At 41.8% G+C, this 19,573-nt stretch overlaps 2 protein-coding genes across 2 annotated transcripts in view; both read right to left on the bottom strand.

The window, feature by feature from the left end:
* Positions 1-5,558, bottom strand: part of LOC102100582 (neural-cadherin-like) — a 53,337-nt gene extending 47,779 nt beyond the window's left edge. Inside the window, exon 1 of the mRNA XM_088058297.1 lies at positions 4,547-5,558. Coding sequence (XP_087914423.1) covers positions 4,547-5,558 — 1,012 coding nt within the window. The remainder of the gene's footprint in view (positions 1-4,546) is intronic.
* Positions 5,559-8,907: 3,349 nt separating this feature from the next.
* Positions 8,908-19,573, bottom strand: part of DPY19L4 (dpy-19 like 4) — a 33,199-nt gene continuing 22,533 nt past the window's right edge. The window contains exons 17-19 of the mRNA XM_005517015.3: positions 17,777-17,909; positions 17,185-17,343; positions 8,908-14,886 (exon numbers count right to left, since the gene is read on the bottom strand). Coding sequence (XP_005517072.2) covers positions 14,722-14,886; positions 17,185-17,343; positions 17,777-17,909 — 457 coding nt within the window. The 3' untranslated portion in view covers positions 8,908-14,721. The remainder of the gene's footprint in view (positions 14,887-17,184; positions 17,344-17,776; positions 17,910-19,573) is intronic.

Here is a 19,573-nt window from a genome sequence, read left to right on the forward strand (position 1 = left end):
GTTTCTGGCATGGTGCAGCTTTGATCTGGGTCTAAAACCAGATTTTTAAATGCCTTCATGCTGTTGAAATGTAATGAAAACTTAAAATATTAAATCATAGTCTCAAGACGCTAGTCTTGAGAATAAAGGGTTGAATATTCTATTTTTAAGGTTTCCCACTGCTTTGCTCTCAAACTTGTCACGATAGAGGCTTTCTCATCATTTAAATAGCCTATGTAACTTACCAAGAATACTTCTAACATAAGCTTTGCATTTACCTCTTCAGTTTTAAGCTTTTTGTTGGCTTCTCAACATGTCTGATTTTATCAGACATTCTTAAGACTTATCTATTCCCTCTGTATCATTATATATGTTTACATTAATTTTTCTTTTTTTTTACAGCAAGATTTTTTCCAAAAATACATACAGATGGGGTAACGTAATAACCTTCATCCCTGGCCATTAAAATGGTTTCATGGGTTAAGTGAAGCAAGCTTTTTCTGTCAGTACCTGAATTTGGAGGCATGGAAATGGCACCCACAGATGGTTTTAATCAGTTTGACACCAGGAGGGAACACCCCCCAATGCCATCAGGGGAGGGAAAAAAAAAAAAAAAAAAAAAGCATATAATATGACCTCAATACTTGATCAGGTCAAATTTCTGTTTCTGGAGTGAGATTTTTCTAAAAATGCCAGGGGGTGCCAGGAAGCAGTGGGCCATTTCTGGCTCTGGTAACAAAAGGAAAAAAAACCCAACAAACCTAAGCTATGTTACTTGTTAGCTTTTATAAAAGCTGTATTACGTGGATTGAAAGGTTTCTCTTCCCAGTAGTCATCCTGATGGAAGTTTCTTAAGAAAATAGAAGGGACTCAAAGCACATATTCTTTCCATGTGCAGTTCAGGTTGTATTTACAGGAATGTCACGATCTGACAGATGTATTTTTAAAATGCAGCTTGCTTCCAGTGAGTCATAAGGGTTCAACGCTGATCATATTCTACCGTAAGACACCACACCGAAGGAACTGCATTATGCCACAGCCTCCTCAGTCAGATTAAAGATCTCCCTCCTTGGAATTCACTTACAGTAGTAAACAGCTGTTATCCCACCTGCAAGAGAAGAGGAATGAGATATCCATCTCACCTCCAAAGCCAGGAAAATACTGAACAGCCTTGCAGCTGTTTTACTCACTTCAGTCTTAAACTACCTGCTGGTGTTTGCCCCTCTGATGTCTTGAGGCACCCCAGAGTTAAAGGGTTGCTAACACCAGCCCTTTAACCCTTCAGTGCACTGCAGACACATGGGAGGGGAAGAGATTTGCCTAGACATGACTTTTTTGAGTTCCTACTGTTGCCAAACAAAATTACCCTTTGTAGATTATGGAGAGACTTCTTACAGAGTTGTTTTCAGTTAGCTGGCACGTGGAGTGTATCTGCAGTGTGTGTGTGCAGAACATGGACATCTACCACTGGGTCTCACTATTCCAAGACAAGGCAGTGTGCACTCTGTAAGCCCTTCGTGACAGGCTCTTAAGTTTAAAGAAACAAAAAAACAAACCAAACAAAAACACCTCTGAAACAAAAAAAAATCAAACAAAAAACAAAACAAAACCAAACCAAAAAAACAGAACAAAAACAACAAAATAAGCCCCCAAACCAAACCGAGAGCTGAAAGTCTTCTAGAAGAACAGGGGTAAGAAACTGCTTTTTGAAGCATGATAAAGTCCTAAATGTCAAACTTCTACACAGTGTGCACCTGTACCTATTGCCAGCATCAGAGAAGACAGCTGAGGGGGCAGAAGATGAAACAGTAAGTGCATGTCGTACCCTAAGTTGGTATGAGAAGTAGGAAAACCTGTAGGTACTTGTAGGTGTGAATGAACAAAGGCAGACTTGGAAGAGAAAGGGAGCTTCAACTCTTCCTCACCATCCCCAGCCTTTCCATGCTCAGGCCCCACACTGTTCTGATGGTGCAGTCAGTGTTTCCAGGATGGGAAATGTCCCAAAAGAAAATCTGGATGAGAAATGATGGGTCTGCAACCCCTACCTTTGCAAGAGAGTCTTGTCTAAACTCCAGGTCCAATCCATAATTATCCATGCATAGAGCGCAGAACAGCAAGGCTTTGACAGACAGATGGAGGCTGCCAGATTCCTAAAGAAAATGCAAACTGCTCCATGTAGGCAAATAAGAGAAGCCACAAAAACTGTGCAAAAATTTTTCTGATGCACAGTCCATGTACCAAGTGTATATTCAATAGGAGAACAGCTGTGCTTTCACAGTGCCTGCTACAGGGTCCCCACAAAACAGATGGCAGCCCCCTCCCAATCACTGCTGTGTGTGCTACTGAGCAATTGGGAAGGTTCAGAAGGTGATGGTACTCTAAGTTCAGTTTATTTCAGTATTTCAACTGTGCACAAAAATACCTTGTCTCCCTAGGACTACTGTTGCAGAAACAGTGCTTTAAGTTACTATCTGACCTACTGTTTTATTTTTTAAGTTTGTTTTTCTAAAAAGCTTTTCTTGAAAAAAAAATAAAATTAGTAAATGCATCCAGAACCCTAAGAGACATGCTTCCCTGAAGAAGCAGCACCTGTGAAATGCCTAAGTCCATTCATGTCTTTTACATAAGAGATGGCAATTAATAAAGGTCTGATAACTTTGTTTTTCAATTAAAGAGGTGATTAAAAGTTTGACACATGTTCTATAATATTGATTGCTTTGTGAGTGATTGTTAATTACATTTAGTAAGAGACGTGAGGAGAAATGAGGAGCAGACCAAAGTTAATTCTGTTTGACTTTTGACAGTTTGTCAGGTCTCTTCAGATAAAAAAAAAATGGATGCTCAAATCCTCTCAACATTTCACCATATTTTTGTAATATAAGCAGACAGAAAAAGATCCCAAGTTTGTTGCTCTACAAAGTTATAAGAGAGTTTTGATTTTCAAAGTAGCTTAAAGGAGTGTCTAAATGACCTTGTCCCACTTGATCATTGAATTTCTTTCTCCCTGAGGCTCATCTCTTGTCAATACATTATTAGTGCACAGACAGTGGTAAAAACATGCTGTACACCATCAGACTGGAGAGGACAACACAATTAATCATATACTGAACACTGTTCACAAGGTTATTTGTTTTCATTATAAATAAGCAAGACAGTCAAGCTGTGCATCCCCTTCCCAACTCCATCTTTAGCTTGAATGTGAAGTTCGACTTTAAACATCAGGTGATTTGTTTAAAGTTAGTAGCTGGAAATACTGTGCAGAGTTTTTCTAATGTTAAATGTTTGTCACTTGCACAACACATCCCACTCCTGCAAGAATAAGCTTCTCAGGCAGGGCAGGCAGCTCTGGACTTGCTGACTGCACACAGCAGTCTGGTAAAGACCACAGCCCCCAGCGTGCTTCAGCACATTTGTTTTTCTCTATTTCAGCTCTATGCTTCACATTTCCTGAGCACTAGGCTGTAAAATTCATTGATATAAATTGGTAAATATTCCCTCTTTAGTAAAGGTGCAAGTATCTAAGAAAAAGACAAGCAAACAATACAAAACAAACCTAAGCAAATGATAACCAGTTATGTTATTAGCAACCTGAGCTGCACTTAGAAACGCACTCTAAAACGTACTTTAAGATGAAAGTTCTTGGGAAGATCATGGGAAGGATGGCTCTTGCAACCATAACACACCTCAAGCTTAACGTTGTTTAAGAAGTTTATCAAGTAAGTCTAGCTATTCTTTTTGCTGTCTTATTAGGAAATCCATACACAACAGTATATGAGCTCTTGACATATAACTACAATATCTCCATTTGGTTCTCTATGCCAACTCCTAGGATTTCTGATTCAGAATTATTATTTTTTTCTTATCCTAGGCTCGTTAACATCTGTTTTGTAACGACTCCCTTCCCCTCCAGTGCGCTGCTGTGCCAGTGCCGTGCCTGACTCCCGGCATCTCTGGGCGCGGTTCAGGGAGCGGGCGCAGCGCGATCCCCCAGCGCGGTGGGCTGCAGCTGCAGGTCTGTAAGTGCCCACATCCAGGACAGCGTCACTTCCTCCTTCCCAGCTCCTTCCAGCAGGACCAGAGAGACAGGAGAGGCTCCCTGCTAACTGCCCCTCTATGAGACAAGCTGTCTATTGTGGTGCGGCCCCTTCTTTACCGGGCCCTTCTTGTTAACGCCTTACCAGACACCTCTGGTCCTACAAAAGTGACAAGAATTCCTTACGAGACACAACCAAAACAACTTTCCCTACGTTTCCAGCTGCTCCTTCAAAGGCAAAAGGCAGAAGCTCTGCGGGCGGTACCGGGGAAGAGCAGGCACATTCCCACTTCACCCTCCGAGCTCCCGCAGCCGGAGGGCAGCTCTCCGCAATTCACGGAGGGCATCATCGCAGCGGCCGCATCTCCTCGAATGGCAAACGCCCGGCACGGCCGTGCCTGCTCAGCATCCCCCTCCTTCGGGGCAACCCTTCACGCCCACCCGTCCCTTTCGCGGCCGTCCCGACCCACCCGGGCTGCGCCGCGGGGAGAACCGACCCCATCCCAGCCTCCCCGCCCCGTCCCGGGCCGCTACCTCCTCCGCCGCCGCGGTGCACCTTGACCAGCACCTCCGCCCGGCCGCCCGCTCGCAGCTCCCGCCGCAGGTAGAGCCGCCCCGACGTCCTGTCGACCGCCACGGGGGCGGCGCCGGGAGAGGCCAGCTCGAACCAGCCGCCCGCCGCCCGGTCTCGGCTCCTCGGGACGGTGAAGACGGTGTCGCCCACCCGCGCCCCGGAGGGCAGGCGGGCCGTGTAGCTCCGGGCGCCGGGCCCCGGCGGCTGCAGCGAGCGCGGCTCCCGCGGCCGCCCCGGGCCGCCCGCCGCCCCCCGCCCGCGCACGGTCAGCCGCAGGCACCGCGCGGGGCTGCGCAGCGGCCGCGGCCGCCCGTGGTCCAGAGCCGCCACGCAGAGGCGGAGCCGGCGCAGCCCCAGCAGCGAGCCCACGGTCAGCACCTGCCCGCTGCGGGGCACCACGAAGAGCAGGCGGCTGCCGGTGCCCGGCGGCCAGGGCCGGTAGGTGAGGCGCGCGTTGGCGCCCTCGTCGCCGTCCGGGGCGCGGAGCCGCGCCACCTCCGTGCCCGGCGGGACCAGCTCGTCCACCTCCAGCGGCCGGGCCGGCGGCAGCCACGGCCGCTGGTCGTTGCGGTCCAGGACCCGGACCCGCAGCAGCGCCTCCCGGGGGGACCGTCCCGCCCGCCGCCGCAGCCGGAGCCCGTACTCGGGCTGCGTCTCCCGGTCCAGGGGCTCAGCCGTGCGGAGAAGCAGCAGCCCCCGGCCGCCGCCCGGACGCCGCTGGAGGGAGAAGCGGGAGGCGCCGTCGCCTTCCAGCGCCCACTCCCCGGCCGGCTCCCCGGGGCCCAGCAGCCTCCGCAGCGGCACCCGCAAGCCCCGCACCCGCGTCCCCGCCGGGCTGTTCTCGGGCACCTGCCCGGAGAAGCGCAGCAGGCGGGGGGAGCCACCGCACCCCGGCCCCGCCGCCCCGCCGAGCAGCGGCAGCAGCAGCAGGAGCGGGAGCAGCCCGCAGCCGCTCCGCCGCGCCCGGCCCATCCCGCCGAGCGGAGCGCAGCCCGGCTCTGCGCCGCTGCCGCCACCGGCACCCACGGCACGGGCAACCCTGGTCCGTCCCGCGGCCACTCACGGCCGTGGGCGGGGACGGAGCGAGCCCGCCCCGCGTGGTCGAGCGGGGAACCCGCCCGTGGCAAAGCGCACAACGCTCCCCCTATTCCGTGGCAAAGCGCACAGTGTTGCTTGGCAAGTTCCTCATCTTCCCCCATTTCACACTGCCCGTGAGGGTCATCTGTAAGTGATCTCTCCCTGTCCTGTTCCAACTCGTGAACTTCTTGTATTTTCTCTGCTCTGTCCAGTTGCAGAGGGGAGTGATAGAGCAGCTTTGGTGGGTGCCCGGCATTCAGCCGGGGTCAAACCACCGCATGCAACCAGCTACTCCCTCCGGGTCTTCTGCAAGCTGAGCAGACACAGGATGAACTACAGTTCCTGAGGGGGTGGCTCGAGGAAAATTGGTTATCCTCCCTCTCCTGAGCTTGTATGTAAAAAACCCACCTGGCCAAGCTACAAGAACCACCATAAAAGAGGAAGAAAACACTATTGCATAGGAGAGAGCAGACCTTGGGACACTTGAATCATAAGAGCAGATGTCACCCAGCAGACAGGCTTCCTCTGTTGCAAGCTGGGTTTGTCTTGGAAGCACAGCCTCTCAGAAGTGCACATTCAGGTTGCTGCTCCTTCAGGAAAGATGCAATACTTTTGGGACAAGAACAGTGTGTGCTTTTGTTGAGAGCAAGACTGAAATGGTCCTTCTGAATGAACCTTCTGAGCAAACACATCAGTCCCACCAAACATGCATGAAACAATCTGGGCATGGAACTCATCGCTCTGTTTAGTCTGTGGAAGATGTGTTAGATCAGTGGAAGTGTGAATACAAGCCAGGCCACTCCAGTGTCAATCACTACCCATCAAACCAAACAGTACTCAATTTTCTCATCGCTCCAAGCACGAGTTCCCAGCAGCATCTGCCAAGATGCCAAGAACAAGAGTATCTCCCTTCACACAGTGAAGGTTAACAGCTTAATAGCCTTTTGCAGAGTCTCCACACCTAGCTGGTCAAACTATGTTAGGTGTTGCTCCATCAGAAATGCTCCCTCTTCCTGCTTCAAACAGGCTTGCTAGTTTTACCAGAAGTTTGTTAGGAAGGCAGGGGTGTTTGTTGCCAGCTGTGCTGTAACTTCAGTGATGACATATCTAGGCTGTAAGTGAAGGTCTGCACAAGAAAGTCAGAAGCCATTTCACTCGTGTTTAGTCAAATATCACGGGCAACAGTCAAAGGTAACACCCAACTGTTAGACCTGCACCTGCGCCACCCGGGGAATTACCAGTTTTATGGAGAGGTAATTGTTGGGAGATCACATCCCATTATTACAAGCTGTCAATCTTTATTTTTTACCCCCTCAAGGTGAAGGGATGATAGCTTCTAAAATGTGGCACAATGCAAGATTTCAGACTGGGAAGGGAAACGGTAAACCCAAATAGTTTTCCAGAATGGTTTAGCAGTGAAAGTATAAAAGTAACCATCCAGATCCTTGCCTGGTTAATGTGCTGTAGCAAGCTTTGAATATGCTGTGGTTGGTCTTTTTGCCCTAATTCCTCCCTTCACAAAGGCATTAGAAGGCTCATTAATTTTAAAACACTTCATGAGCTAGCCAGACCACGCAAACAAGTGTTCAGTTTAGGACAAGCTTAGCTCTGTATGGAGACATGGCACAGCATTCCCTCTTCTGAAGTGTGTTGCATCCTCACACAACTTTCAACAAGCAAATTAAATCCTCTCAAAATCAAGTCCCATTTTTAGCCTACATTACAGGACACACTACCCTATTCTCTTCTATTCAAACACTTAGAAACATGCAGTTTCCCCTACAGCTTGTGAAGATATAAACTAGATTTTATTCACAGTGTTTCCTCCCACCTATGAACCCATGTATTTCAAATACATTAATACAGCATTTTGGTAATGGAAATTCAGGATTCTCCTGCATGTCACTCCCACTGCCAGAATTTATGGCACACCTTACAGAGCAGAAGCAGAGCCAAGCTTGCCTTGTGGATACTCACTAGCACGGCTGTGTTATTTTCAACATCGTTACACAAAACCTGTGTGACAATGAAACAAATACACAGGTATTTCTGGCCACAAATCCTACCCTACCATTTAAAGAGATGCAAACACACTTGAATGTAGCCATGTTTTCCAAAGGAACTTGTCTGCTCCTGCAAAACTGAGGCAGAATCCCCAGAGACTGATCCAGTGTTAATCCAAGAGGACATCTCAGTAAAGATAGTTGGAGATGGCTCTTCCCTTCAATAGGAAACAACACAGACAAGAAATAAATACAAATAAATAAGCTCCTTAGACATTGTCTAAACCAACACAGATACCTTCAGGACATTGTCAGCTTCTATAGGCAGAGAATCATACTGAAATTTAGTTTGAGGGTTCTTCTTAAGCAAAGCTGATCTAGTGAACTGTGAACTACAACCACTAAGAACTGCCATTCTGAGGCCAAAACATCAGCAAGCCCAACAGCTTTCCTCTGGCCCTTCCTCGCAGCTGGGACAAGCTCCTGGAATGCAGCCAGCAGTTTGGACTACAGTTCAGATAAAATGGGCCAGCCTGGGAGGAGAGAAAAATCAAAAAAAAAGGAAGAAAAAAAGAAAGGAGCAGCATTTATCCATGTGCTAACAATGCTGAAATAGATGAAAATGTGACATACTATAACTAGACATGACTAATGTGACATACTAGTCTATGACTGTTTGAACTGCATGTGTTTTAGAAAGAGGATTTCATGATGAAGTTAAAAACAGGCTTGATTTTAATGTACCTTTCTAAAATTGCATAAATGGTTTATTCACTTCTGCTGCAGTGATTTTGTCTTACTGCCCAGAATTGAAATCAAATTAGTCACAGAAACCACAGGTGCACCTAGCAGTTACTCTGGGGAGACCACAGCTTCTGTGGTCAGAGTCTCATGGAGAGTGTAACTGCTCAAAGTTCTGAAAGTAAATCTATGTACTGATAGTGTGTTATAACCTACTGAATAACTCTGTAATACTCAGGACTGCTTAATGTATGTATATTCTATATATGCAGTTTAATCCATAACAAGATGCATCTCATCTCACCACTATTAAAAAAAACATCCATTACATTTATTACCTAAGCAACTTAAAAGCATACAGGGGTTGAAGTATGATAGGCTGGGTCATTGTAAAAATGGGAAAATCTGGGAAACTAGGTCCTACAGATTCCAGAACCACTATTTAGGTGGAAAATAATCCAAACCAACAGTAATTTTATCTACCACCTCTGAATCATTGATTATAAATGGAATATATATTTTGCACAGAGATACAGACTCACATAAAACACATATACACCTACTTACAGACATGTATCAATACAAATTCTTTTATATGTAATAGAATGTTCTCTGTTTCACAGATAGTAACCAAGTCTCAGTTTTGCATAAAGGCATAGAAGAGTACACAAATACCAACATGAATTTCATGCTGCCAGTAAGCTCCATTCCCCTTTGAGCTAAGCAACCACAAAAAGCCTGGTTGCTTGAATGGCTAAACTTGGATACTTCAGCATCAGCTCATTTCCTGACTAGCTTTAAACAAAGCAGTCTGATAAATGCTCAAACTCAGAATCATTATAAATTAAAGATGTAAATACATAATTTTTTTCAGGTGCTAAATGATCTTTGGAGTTTTTGGAGAAGTACTTTGTAGGGTATTTCTACTGGAATATAACTTAAAGAAAAAAAATCAAGATTTTTGTATCATTACATATTAAATTATTACAAATCTGCATCTGAAGATTTCTACTAATAATATTGTATAAAACAATAGAGGGCTCCAAGATATTTAATCAAAACCTGTAAAAATTCAAGGCAGATAATACATTAGTAGATTAAAAATAAATGTATCAGTAAGCATTTGACGTTGCATAGCACTTTATTTCCAGGTGACATGCTTGCTGTAGGAGGATCTTTAGGGAGAAAGTCACAGTTCAATAATTCCATATGAAGCAGCTCACATTTTGCTGTTCATCCTCACACAAGTATGTCACAGTCAGCACGACATATGGATCCAGTCTGAGCAGGCTGCTTGTCCTCAAGAGCTGTGAGACTGTTTATGCTGCCCATCAAGACAGATATTTGAGCTATGCTGCACAGTCTTCCCTTGTCTTCTCAAAGGATAAAATGGTTTGTGTCCCAAACAATCCATACTTTCTGGACTTGGCTTTTATTAATTTTTTTTTTCCACAGAAAAAAAAAAATACAAGAGAAAAATATTTATTATGTATACATTATTTTCATAAAAAACTGTCCAAGACAACAAACAGGATAAAAGGAATTGTATTCCTTAGACTTGTTGTTAAGTAGCTGCACACAGATAAATCCATATGCCATACACACTACTGCTAAATGTCACTGTTAATAAGTAAAGCACCACCAATAATTCTTCTGCATTATTGAAGTAAACAAGTTTGAAACTTTGAAAGGCATTAAACCTTCTGTCCCATCAAATAAATAGGTAACCTTAAACATCACTTGAAAGGCAGAAATACATTTAACTGTGCTGAAACCAAAACCATTGCCAGATTAATTACATTTAAACACATTGTTGAGGTACAAAACAATTCAGAAGACCTTTAGGCATCACTAGCTCTGCATTTGGCATAGTTCAGAGTGCAGCAACATAATGGTGATTGCTTTTTCAGCTGTACTGATGAAGTAGAAAAGATCATTAAGATAACACACAATACATGTCTTACAATTTCCACTTTCTCCCCCTCTATAGTTAGGTTTTAAAAACAGTATTAAAGCATGATTATGCAGATTTATGTTGAGGTACTATTTCACGTGAAATATTGCTTGTGTTGGAATAAAATTCTGCTTCTCTTTCATCTCCAATACCACAATACTCCAGAGTCCACCTGCCCATCAATATTTACCAGACTTACAGATTCAATCACCATTACTGCTAAGAGAAGTTCCTCATTCCATCTCCAAAACACAATAGTAAAACAGACACCTGTAAATGCAAACACATCACGTGTGCACATGCCCACACACTCACAAGCACAGCCTACGCTTTCTCCTGTTGGAGTTTTGGTTAAAGGACAGGTTATATGAAGTTTTAAGTAAGGATCGCAGGGATACCTTAGAATCCCTACAACCAGATGTTGTGGCTCCTTTTCTTGTGAATTGCATGGAAAAGCTGATGGCATGTCACAAGGTCTGGACACTTGAAGATGACTTAGTGAAAATAAGGTGATAAGAACAAGACTTGGTCCCTAGCCTCTACCTTTCAGTAAATAGTTATGCCACCAGAGCAAATAGCTGGAAAAATTTTCAATGCCTGTGAAACCTTTTGGCCATCTTTCTTCCACATTTGTGTATCTTCTCCTTATTCCCCATCCCCATGGAAAATGTATTTAAGATTGTGTTGTATTAAATTGTATCACCATTTACTTTGGAAGAAATTAAATAAATTATTTTTTAAATAAAATGAACAGAAGTTTATGCTCAGAAATACCTTTCCTTAGTCTCAAGCCCTGTCAAATCTGAGTTCAAGTATGTGGTAATTCAGGAAGTGAAAGAGCATTTTTTTAAGATTATGACAAAACTGTGTATGTTAGTTTAGCTGTGGGTTGGTAAAATTTCGATTCCCAAGTCCAAGGATAACAGGTGGGTGTCTGAAAATACTATACAATTTATTCTTTCAAGGTAATTTTTCTGCATTTACTAAGATCAAATATATCAGAAAGTGGAAATGTGAAGGAGGAAATAAGCCAGCAGAATAGTCACAAGAATTGCTATACAAATTCTCATTCTTCCCAGTGAACAGCTGTTAGATGGCTGGCACACATCCCAGCTGCACCACTTGGGCATCCTTGGAGGCTGGCGTATTAAGACACAACAGAAACTCTAGAAATCAGAGGGACAGGAATTTAAAAAAAAATCTTCACAAAAAGAAACATGAATTGAGGTTTTTGTTTGTTTAATAAAAGCTTGCAAGGCACATGTTTCAACCAAATTGCAACATCTACAGCAAAGCAGATCAAAATTTGTAAAACTTTCCCACAACCCTTTCAGGGAGTTAAACCTGTGATCTGTTTGAAAACCAAGCCAGGGTTTTCTGCACAGGTCTGGCGTAATTATGCCCTATTGTTGTCCCACTGAGGGATATCACTGGAACTTAGTATTTTTCACAGAAGCTGGAGATTAGACAGCATTTTTGCTAGTCCATAGCTGGATAAGAAATTAATTCACTTTCTTTATAAGATATGACTCTTTCATTCACTCATTTCAATTATGCCTTTTTACAGGACAACCACAATGTTCTCCCAAATAAAAGGCTCCTTCTGTTACTTAAGGCTGCTGTGCCAACAGTGCTGCAATATAATTTTCTCTAATATAAAAAGCAAGGTAAAAATCTTAAATGATTCTCCTAAAGCAGAATCAATTGAAGTATCAAGAATACATCTTAAAAACTATGACAAAACTAATAGCAATAACTAAGTCACAGTTCAAATAAAGTTCAACTCGTTCATTTAAACATGTATAAAGGCCAATGTGCTACAAGACAGTTTTGTTTAGATGTGTGGGTAGCCTCATTTGTGGTTTTCTTAATATGTGTGCTCTACATGTAGGTGTTCAAACTATATTCTATGTGGTAACACGCACAACATTACAGTAAAACACAACAGGCAGTCAAGGACAGTTGAATGTTGCATCTTGGCATGGCAGTCTAAGGCATGAAGCCGTAAGCTCTGCGACCTCATCTACCCAAGTACAGTTGTAACCCTGAAGTTTGCACCTGGGATGCCTTATTGCTGATATGAAGTGATATTCATGAATTACTAACTTCAAGAGATTAAATGACCGACACACAGACATGTAATTCCTTGACAGTGACTCAAACAAATTGAAGTTGAAAAAGGAACTCTAAACTTACTTCCAAATACTACTTCTATACCCACACATACAGAGGGAGTTCCTGCAGGCCTGCCATAGCTCAAGTTAATATACAAACTTCTGTTGGTATATGGTAATTGAGCAGTCTGGAACAGCCCAGTGCAGTAAAACATGCACTTGTGCACAAGCAAATAAATGCAGCCTGCACTCCAGCAGACACACAGGCACACACTATCCCAAACACAATGCCCGTATGCCCAGAAAGGATATTTACTTGTAACTTGTAACTCAGTTATATGGATGTTTCTCAGTGACAACATCCCATAATTCAATGGATTTATCTGAACATGGGTTTCAAACAAAATGTGTAATTTTTGTCAAGACTTGTAGGCCTAAAAATATAACCGAAAGTAAAAACCAAATTACAGACATGTTGGCTTTTACAACAATAAAGCTTTTTTCCTTTAAATCACTCCAAAAGTGGTAACAGTTTTAAAAAATCTCAGCACTATGTGTCAGTGTAAAGTAAGCAAGTGTATCTGCATAAGCAGAGAAGAATCATGCACATACAACAACATGCTGCAGTTCCTAATAATTTCAGAGTTAAAATCTCCAATTTGCCATAAGGATTGTTTTGCAGCTTCCACTTGCAGAATGGTTTGCAGAATTTTCAGCTGGGGGTTCATCCTATTTTGCCAGATCCTTCATTAAAGACATCTGTGCTCCAAAGGATCCTTCCCACATGCCTAATAGACTGGTCTCTGGGCCAAGTGTTACGTTAGTTTGTAACTGCAGGTAACTCCTAAGGGGTGAGCAACTTCTTCCAAAACTTAGCGCTGGCTTTTTGTCCAGTTACACCTACATTAAGCAATGCTACTGTTGCCTTTTATTGGAGTTTCCACTCTCATCACTAGGTTTAGGCCCAGAGTTGTAATTAAAACATCATTCATTTTCTTGAAAGTCTATCAGCCAGCAACAAACAGGATGAACAGATAATTTGTTAAGAAAAGGAGTTGTAGAGGCAAAGAGGGTCATGTAATAAAGACAAATTTTAGAGGGAAGCAAAACTGCAGAGTACTTTCCCAAATTTTCAAGAATCTGTGTATTTGCATAATTGATATAAAAATAGCTATAAACATCTGTACCATTATTTACTAATGGTGGTGATTATAGTGTTTTAAATGACAGTTATGGCACTATCTTAATATACCTATTGCATAATAAGTTGAATGAAATGAGTATCACCCATCCCTCCACACACACACACACACACACACACACACACACACACACACACACATACCAGCACACAGACAGGGTGAAACTGAAGTGCAGAAGTCTCAATAGCAAACCTGGTTGTCCTGCTACACCTGACTGAAAACAAGTATGGCATACTGTGGTATACTGGCCCATTCTGGTAGCTGCTAAGAAAGACACACTTATGCATACATACATACACACTTAAGTGTGGAAAAATGTTGAAAACAAGTTCTTTCCAAACTGAAGATCTCAGCTTGTCAGCTCCTATTGTTAGGTCTAATTCCTAGCATTTCCACCAACATGTCTCTGTAGACAACAGAGACAACACTGTAGAGATCAGTGCCTTAATCTGTGGAAGTGTTGTTTAAGTAAAATCTTCCTTATTTGATTTATACAAACAATATAACTACGTGGAAGATGTATAAATGTGTATTTGATAAACACAGGAATGTTTACCATGGAAGACAGGAAGAATTAAAACAAAAGAAACCCCAAACTAAAAATCCAAACACTTACTTGAAAAGACTTGGGATAGTGATTGCTTTCCTGCTAAAAATTAAAAGCTATATGACTTAAATGAGCTCCTAAAATAATTTTGCTGTATTTACTGAAGTCTACGCATACCAACTCTCTAACACAAAAGTCAGAAATCTCATTTACATGAAGATTAAGATGATTTATAATGGGAAGAAAAATGTAAAAACATGGAAGACTGTAACACATTATAGAGCCTGTAAAACTGATAAATGTTCCCGTTTCCTTCAAGGATGGTGTATGTGTCTGCTGATCTGTAGATCAAAGAATTTCAGTTTGGTAGAATAAAATTGTCAGTACACTGCATGTGTGCACATCTATCTGCAAAAATAAACTTCCTTGCTCAAAAGGAACTTTTCCAACTGAAATTCATTCACGATCAATCCTTAGAAAGAAGCTTGCATGCTTTTTCATGACTGGAAGGATATCACAGTGTTGATTCTATATACAAAGTAGGATCTATTCCAGTATACTCGAGTGAAATAATTCACATATGGAGAATAGTTCATTTTGATTTCATGACAAAATCGTCCATATTTTGAGTAGGCATAGTTGTCACCTTCCTCACAAACCACCTGTCAGGAAGAAAAAGATCTAATTATAGTAGTGAAGCGGTTACAGAATGTAATTCTGTACATTTAATTAACTTATGTATTCTGTAAATTTCATTTATGATAGACATTTAATTTCCACATTGTACAGTTCCAATAAACTGAAAACACATTCTCCTGTAATTTGTTTAACCACTTAAAACAGCCTTTGTGAATTAATTCCTTCGTTAAGGTAGCAGACATTAAAACCAGCTTATTTCATTCATATTATAAACAACAGCAGTGGAAATTATGCATATGCCCTGTTTACCCAGTAGTTCAAACCTGACCTGCACTGGGCATAGCAGTGTAAAGGAAACAAAAATCTTCTTTACCTTTCCCAGCCCAAGTAAGTTTGACATACTTAATAAAGACCAAAGACACACAGACATCACCCTACAAATTCCAACCAATTGACTTGGAAGCAAACTGTGCATTTTAGCATTTACTGTCTGATATCCCTGAAGAAATCCCTTCATTATTCCTTCCGACGGCACAAATTGACATGGTTTTAAAAAAAGGTGGTAGGACAAACTCATGAAGAAAAATTTACCAGTGGCTGCCAAACACAAAGGTAATTGCCCTGAGCTATGGTCCTCCAGCAACAGACTGCTGGAAAATGTTTGTCTTTCCCTATCAGTAGAACTATGCTCCCAGTCAGTGTCAGAAACAAGATATTGGACTAGCACTACAGGATGTAGCACAAGCTAGAAAGTAGTACTTATCTTCTCAAACACAGCAATTCAAAACACATCCATAGATCTGTCAACACACTGTCTGTCCACTTTACTTTGGGAATAAGTAAATGCTGCAGTTGCAGTCTTCAAATATATATGCACTAGCTTGCACTACTTTGGAATGTCTTGATAATCTTCCAATATGACTTAAACAATTTTTGTTAGCAAGCAAATGGAGAGATTGGTTTAAAGCTTCCTGAGACAATGCACTTCATTAACTTTCCAGAACAAACTAGGTCAGTTTTCTGAAAAAATCCCCAATACCCAAACCAACCACTCCCCCCAAAACAACAACAAAAGAACACAATAAAAAAACACAAGAAGGATTATGTGTGAGAGAGAAGTATGCAGGAAGCATGGAGATGAGAGATGCAGGGGTATGAGAGCATGGAATCCTGAAACTGTGGTTAACTGCTCCAGTGGAAATCCTAAGTATGAAGAGGAAACAGGATCTTACTCATACAAACACATATCTGAGAAGAAACTGAGAGGTAACGTGCAGATTAACAGTGATGGAGGTTATTCATACACACACACTCTAGTTATGGTACAGTGTATTGGATATATCCAGGAATAATCACAGCATACAATGATTTTAGCAGCAAGACAAGGAAAGAAATAATAGATTTCAGAAATGCTAAGGAACTTAATAGAAAAATGGAGACAATATCCTTCATGGATAAAGTAGTTAGGAAACCTAGAAGTGAAACTGACACCAGCTGTATATTCCTGGGGAAATATAAAGTAATCCCCTAATAACACACCACTCCTATATCTCTTAGAGGTAACTAGTGACTCCCTCTTTCCTGTTGACCTAAGAATAAGCAATGAAACTCTCAGTGAGTTTAAGGCTACCCCCTGCCTTTCTGAAATCAAAATTTTTGCTGGGTTTTCAGGAAGCCAGTGAACAAGTGGTAGTGAGATCACCTCATAAACCCCACCTTAGCAGCAAGAGCAGCACTACCAACATGCAGACAGAACATGTCAATGACTGAAGCAGCATTAATGGTGCTGAACCAATCTTTCTAGCAGATGTGGCTTAAACTATCTGTTGGTGTGCTAACCTATCTGCAAGGCTGAACTGAGTAGACTTGCACCCTCATCAGAACCAAAGAGTCTGTGTTGAACTAAATGTTAGGCTGGTCCTCATCCCAGCCAGAGTTTTAAGAGAACTGAGTTTATCCATATTAGAATTTAATCTTCAAAACTAGTAAAGAATGCCTTCTGAGGCAGGGCTTCACTTTTGTAATAACCTCTTCAGGTGTCGGTCTTGAACATTTATATATAGTTAAATGGTACTTAATGATTGGCAGAAAAGCAGCACAGCTAGATACCTCCATGTGTTAGGAGGGATTAGGGCAGTTAATAGTATTAGGTAAGACTACAAGTTTAAGAAAAAGACAATCCAAAACTTAACTGATCACTTTTAAAACTTGAGTCTTTGTCTACACATCAATTACAATAAGAAAAATAAGACCAGCATTACAAGATTTATTTTTAATTTAATTATTTATGCAAACATTCATTTTTTCTCAGCAATACTTACATGACCATTAGCAATATCCAACAGATCTTTAACTCTACATCCTCTTACAGGTCCCACTTCATTGCAAATTGAATCTTCAATAACCAGAAAGTTGGCTTTGTAAGATGTGAGTATCTTGTAAATATCCTCAGCTGACCTCTTTGAATAGATTTGATAAATCTATAAATTAAGAAAACACGTTCATGCAATGCAAAAATCAGTGATGACTTAAATACTGGGACACACACACACCCACAATGATGACCTATCTGCAACAACAAACTATATGTACACATCAAGCTATAAGAAGTTTGGTTTTGAAATCTCCAAAACAGTGAGGCAATGGCCAGCTGAATGGGAAGTATTTGTATTTGATGCTGGCAAGTTCTCATCTTACATACTTCAGGTGGCCTGAAAAGTCTTCAGAAATAATATTTTGATATTTGTTTCTGTGCAGAGTGAAGCACTGGTAATCTACTTGATAATCACTTCCATGTCTGCTGGACTCCTATGTCCTCCTTCCTTCTAATACATTTGATTTCTTTGCATTACATTTGGGTGAAGAGGAAGACAGCTCCTGTGAGATGCCACATTTATGGAACTGGATACTCACGTTCTCATTTCTTTTCAGAAGATCATCATCATTATACAAAGGCAAGCTTGACACCATCCATCCTGTACAGAGCTTAATCACACCCATGAGCTGTGGGCTGCCTGCAAACACTGCAGCCACAGGAGCCTGCCGTCTGCAAAAGCAACACCAACAAGCATGTCTGAGTACTGGATGCACTCATCAAAACAACTTTATATACTGTGGGGTCTGGTAGGGTGCTGCAGAATGAACTGGAGTACGTGAAGGTATCATTGGGGGTCTCACTACAACTGGTGATGGTTTTGCTGTGGCAGTACTTTCCCTGCCAGTGAAAGTGCAGACCTGCAGCAACATGGAGTTTGAGAAGAAGGGTTCCTGCTGGGGCAAGGGCTGATGGCTGTTCTCCCCTCCTTGCAATCCACCAAGCACCATTCAGAGTGGTCCTGGAATGGATCTAAGTATTGCTTTTCTGAATGGTTGCCAACTCATGACAAAAAAAGCTTGAGAGAGACAGTAGGTGGAGGGAGAAACAACATGATGTTATCTTGTAAGGGAAAGATTTGTGATTGTTGTAACTTGCTCTCTGCTATATATTTCATATGTAATCTCTGATTATGTATTTCATAATCAACGAGAAAACAATGTCAGCATACAGAATAATGTCTACAGTAATGATATTTCTGGGTTTGGTATGATTTTTTGACTATTTGTATTTCTGTATTAGTGAAAGAAAACAGTCATTGTCATACTTTATTACAAGCTTTGGCAACTTCTGTAGAGAAAATTCAAATTAAATTCATATTATCAGAGAGAAGACTGAGAAATAACATTGAATTAAAATTTCAATGTGGATAGCTAAGTATATCCATAAGAAAAAAAAATCTTTATTTTCTTTAAAAATAAGAGCAGCTGCTACAGATAAGGGTAGTCCAATTGCTCGTAGATGAGTGCATCTCAATGAAATTCACCATGATTTATTATGTACTTGAAGTATATGCAGACTAACATAAAAGCCATTAGGTACTTGGCATTATTCCAATTGCTGCCTTAAAGAGCTACAGCAGTGACAAACAACATACACTACTACAACAAGAAGAAATTGCCTGGAACACTAATTACCAGCCTTGCCTTTTGTGAAGATGAACAGGTTGACATTAAAGACTACATAAATACAGAAAGTAATATTCTAAAAAATACAGTTAAAGCTAAGCTATCAGAACACAAGGGATCTAATTTTCAGAAAAGTGCAGTTCCTAATGACATAGCTTGAAGTTAAACTGAATGAGGCAGAATGCAATTCTGAAACTTTTGGTGGCAAGAAAAATTTATCTGTGAAAATAACTTGACTTGGTATTAGCTGTGTATATGTTCAGTGTGAGCTGTGTAACACAGCTCCATACCTGCTGTGGTCAAAGGGGAAGTCTGAATCACACATGTTCCTCTCCCTGTATCCTGACAAAAGTCTCTAAATCCTCACATTCAGGTATTTCATTTTGTTGGCTCAGACACATAACATTTCAGTGTTTTTGTCCCCTGCTGACATTACAGTCAACATGAATCCTGTAATCTAATGAAAAGCTAGCATGCAAAGAAGCAAGATCTAAGATCTTCCTAAGACCTCCACCTCTATTTGGAAACTAGGTCTGCAATGACATTAAACATGACTTGCATGTGTGTTTCAGGATCTTCTCTTGAAATCCATGATAAACTCCTGTTTCTTTTCATGGGAACAATACCAGACTTAAAATATAAAATGTCTTCCCCCAAGCACCATTGAATGACTTAGCAAAAGAAAACCCAGCTTGATAGAGGTAGCTC

This window comes from Pseudopodoces humilis, chromosome 1 (genome assembly GCF_049639895.1).
Source record: "Pseudopodoces humilis isolate 2021_Gansu_Grassland_sample_001 chromosome 1, ASM4963989v1, whole genome shotgun sequence".
Classification (NCBI taxonomy): domain Eukaryota; kingdom Metazoa; phylum Chordata; class Aves; order Passeriformes; family Paridae; genus Pseudopodoces; species Pseudopodoces humilis.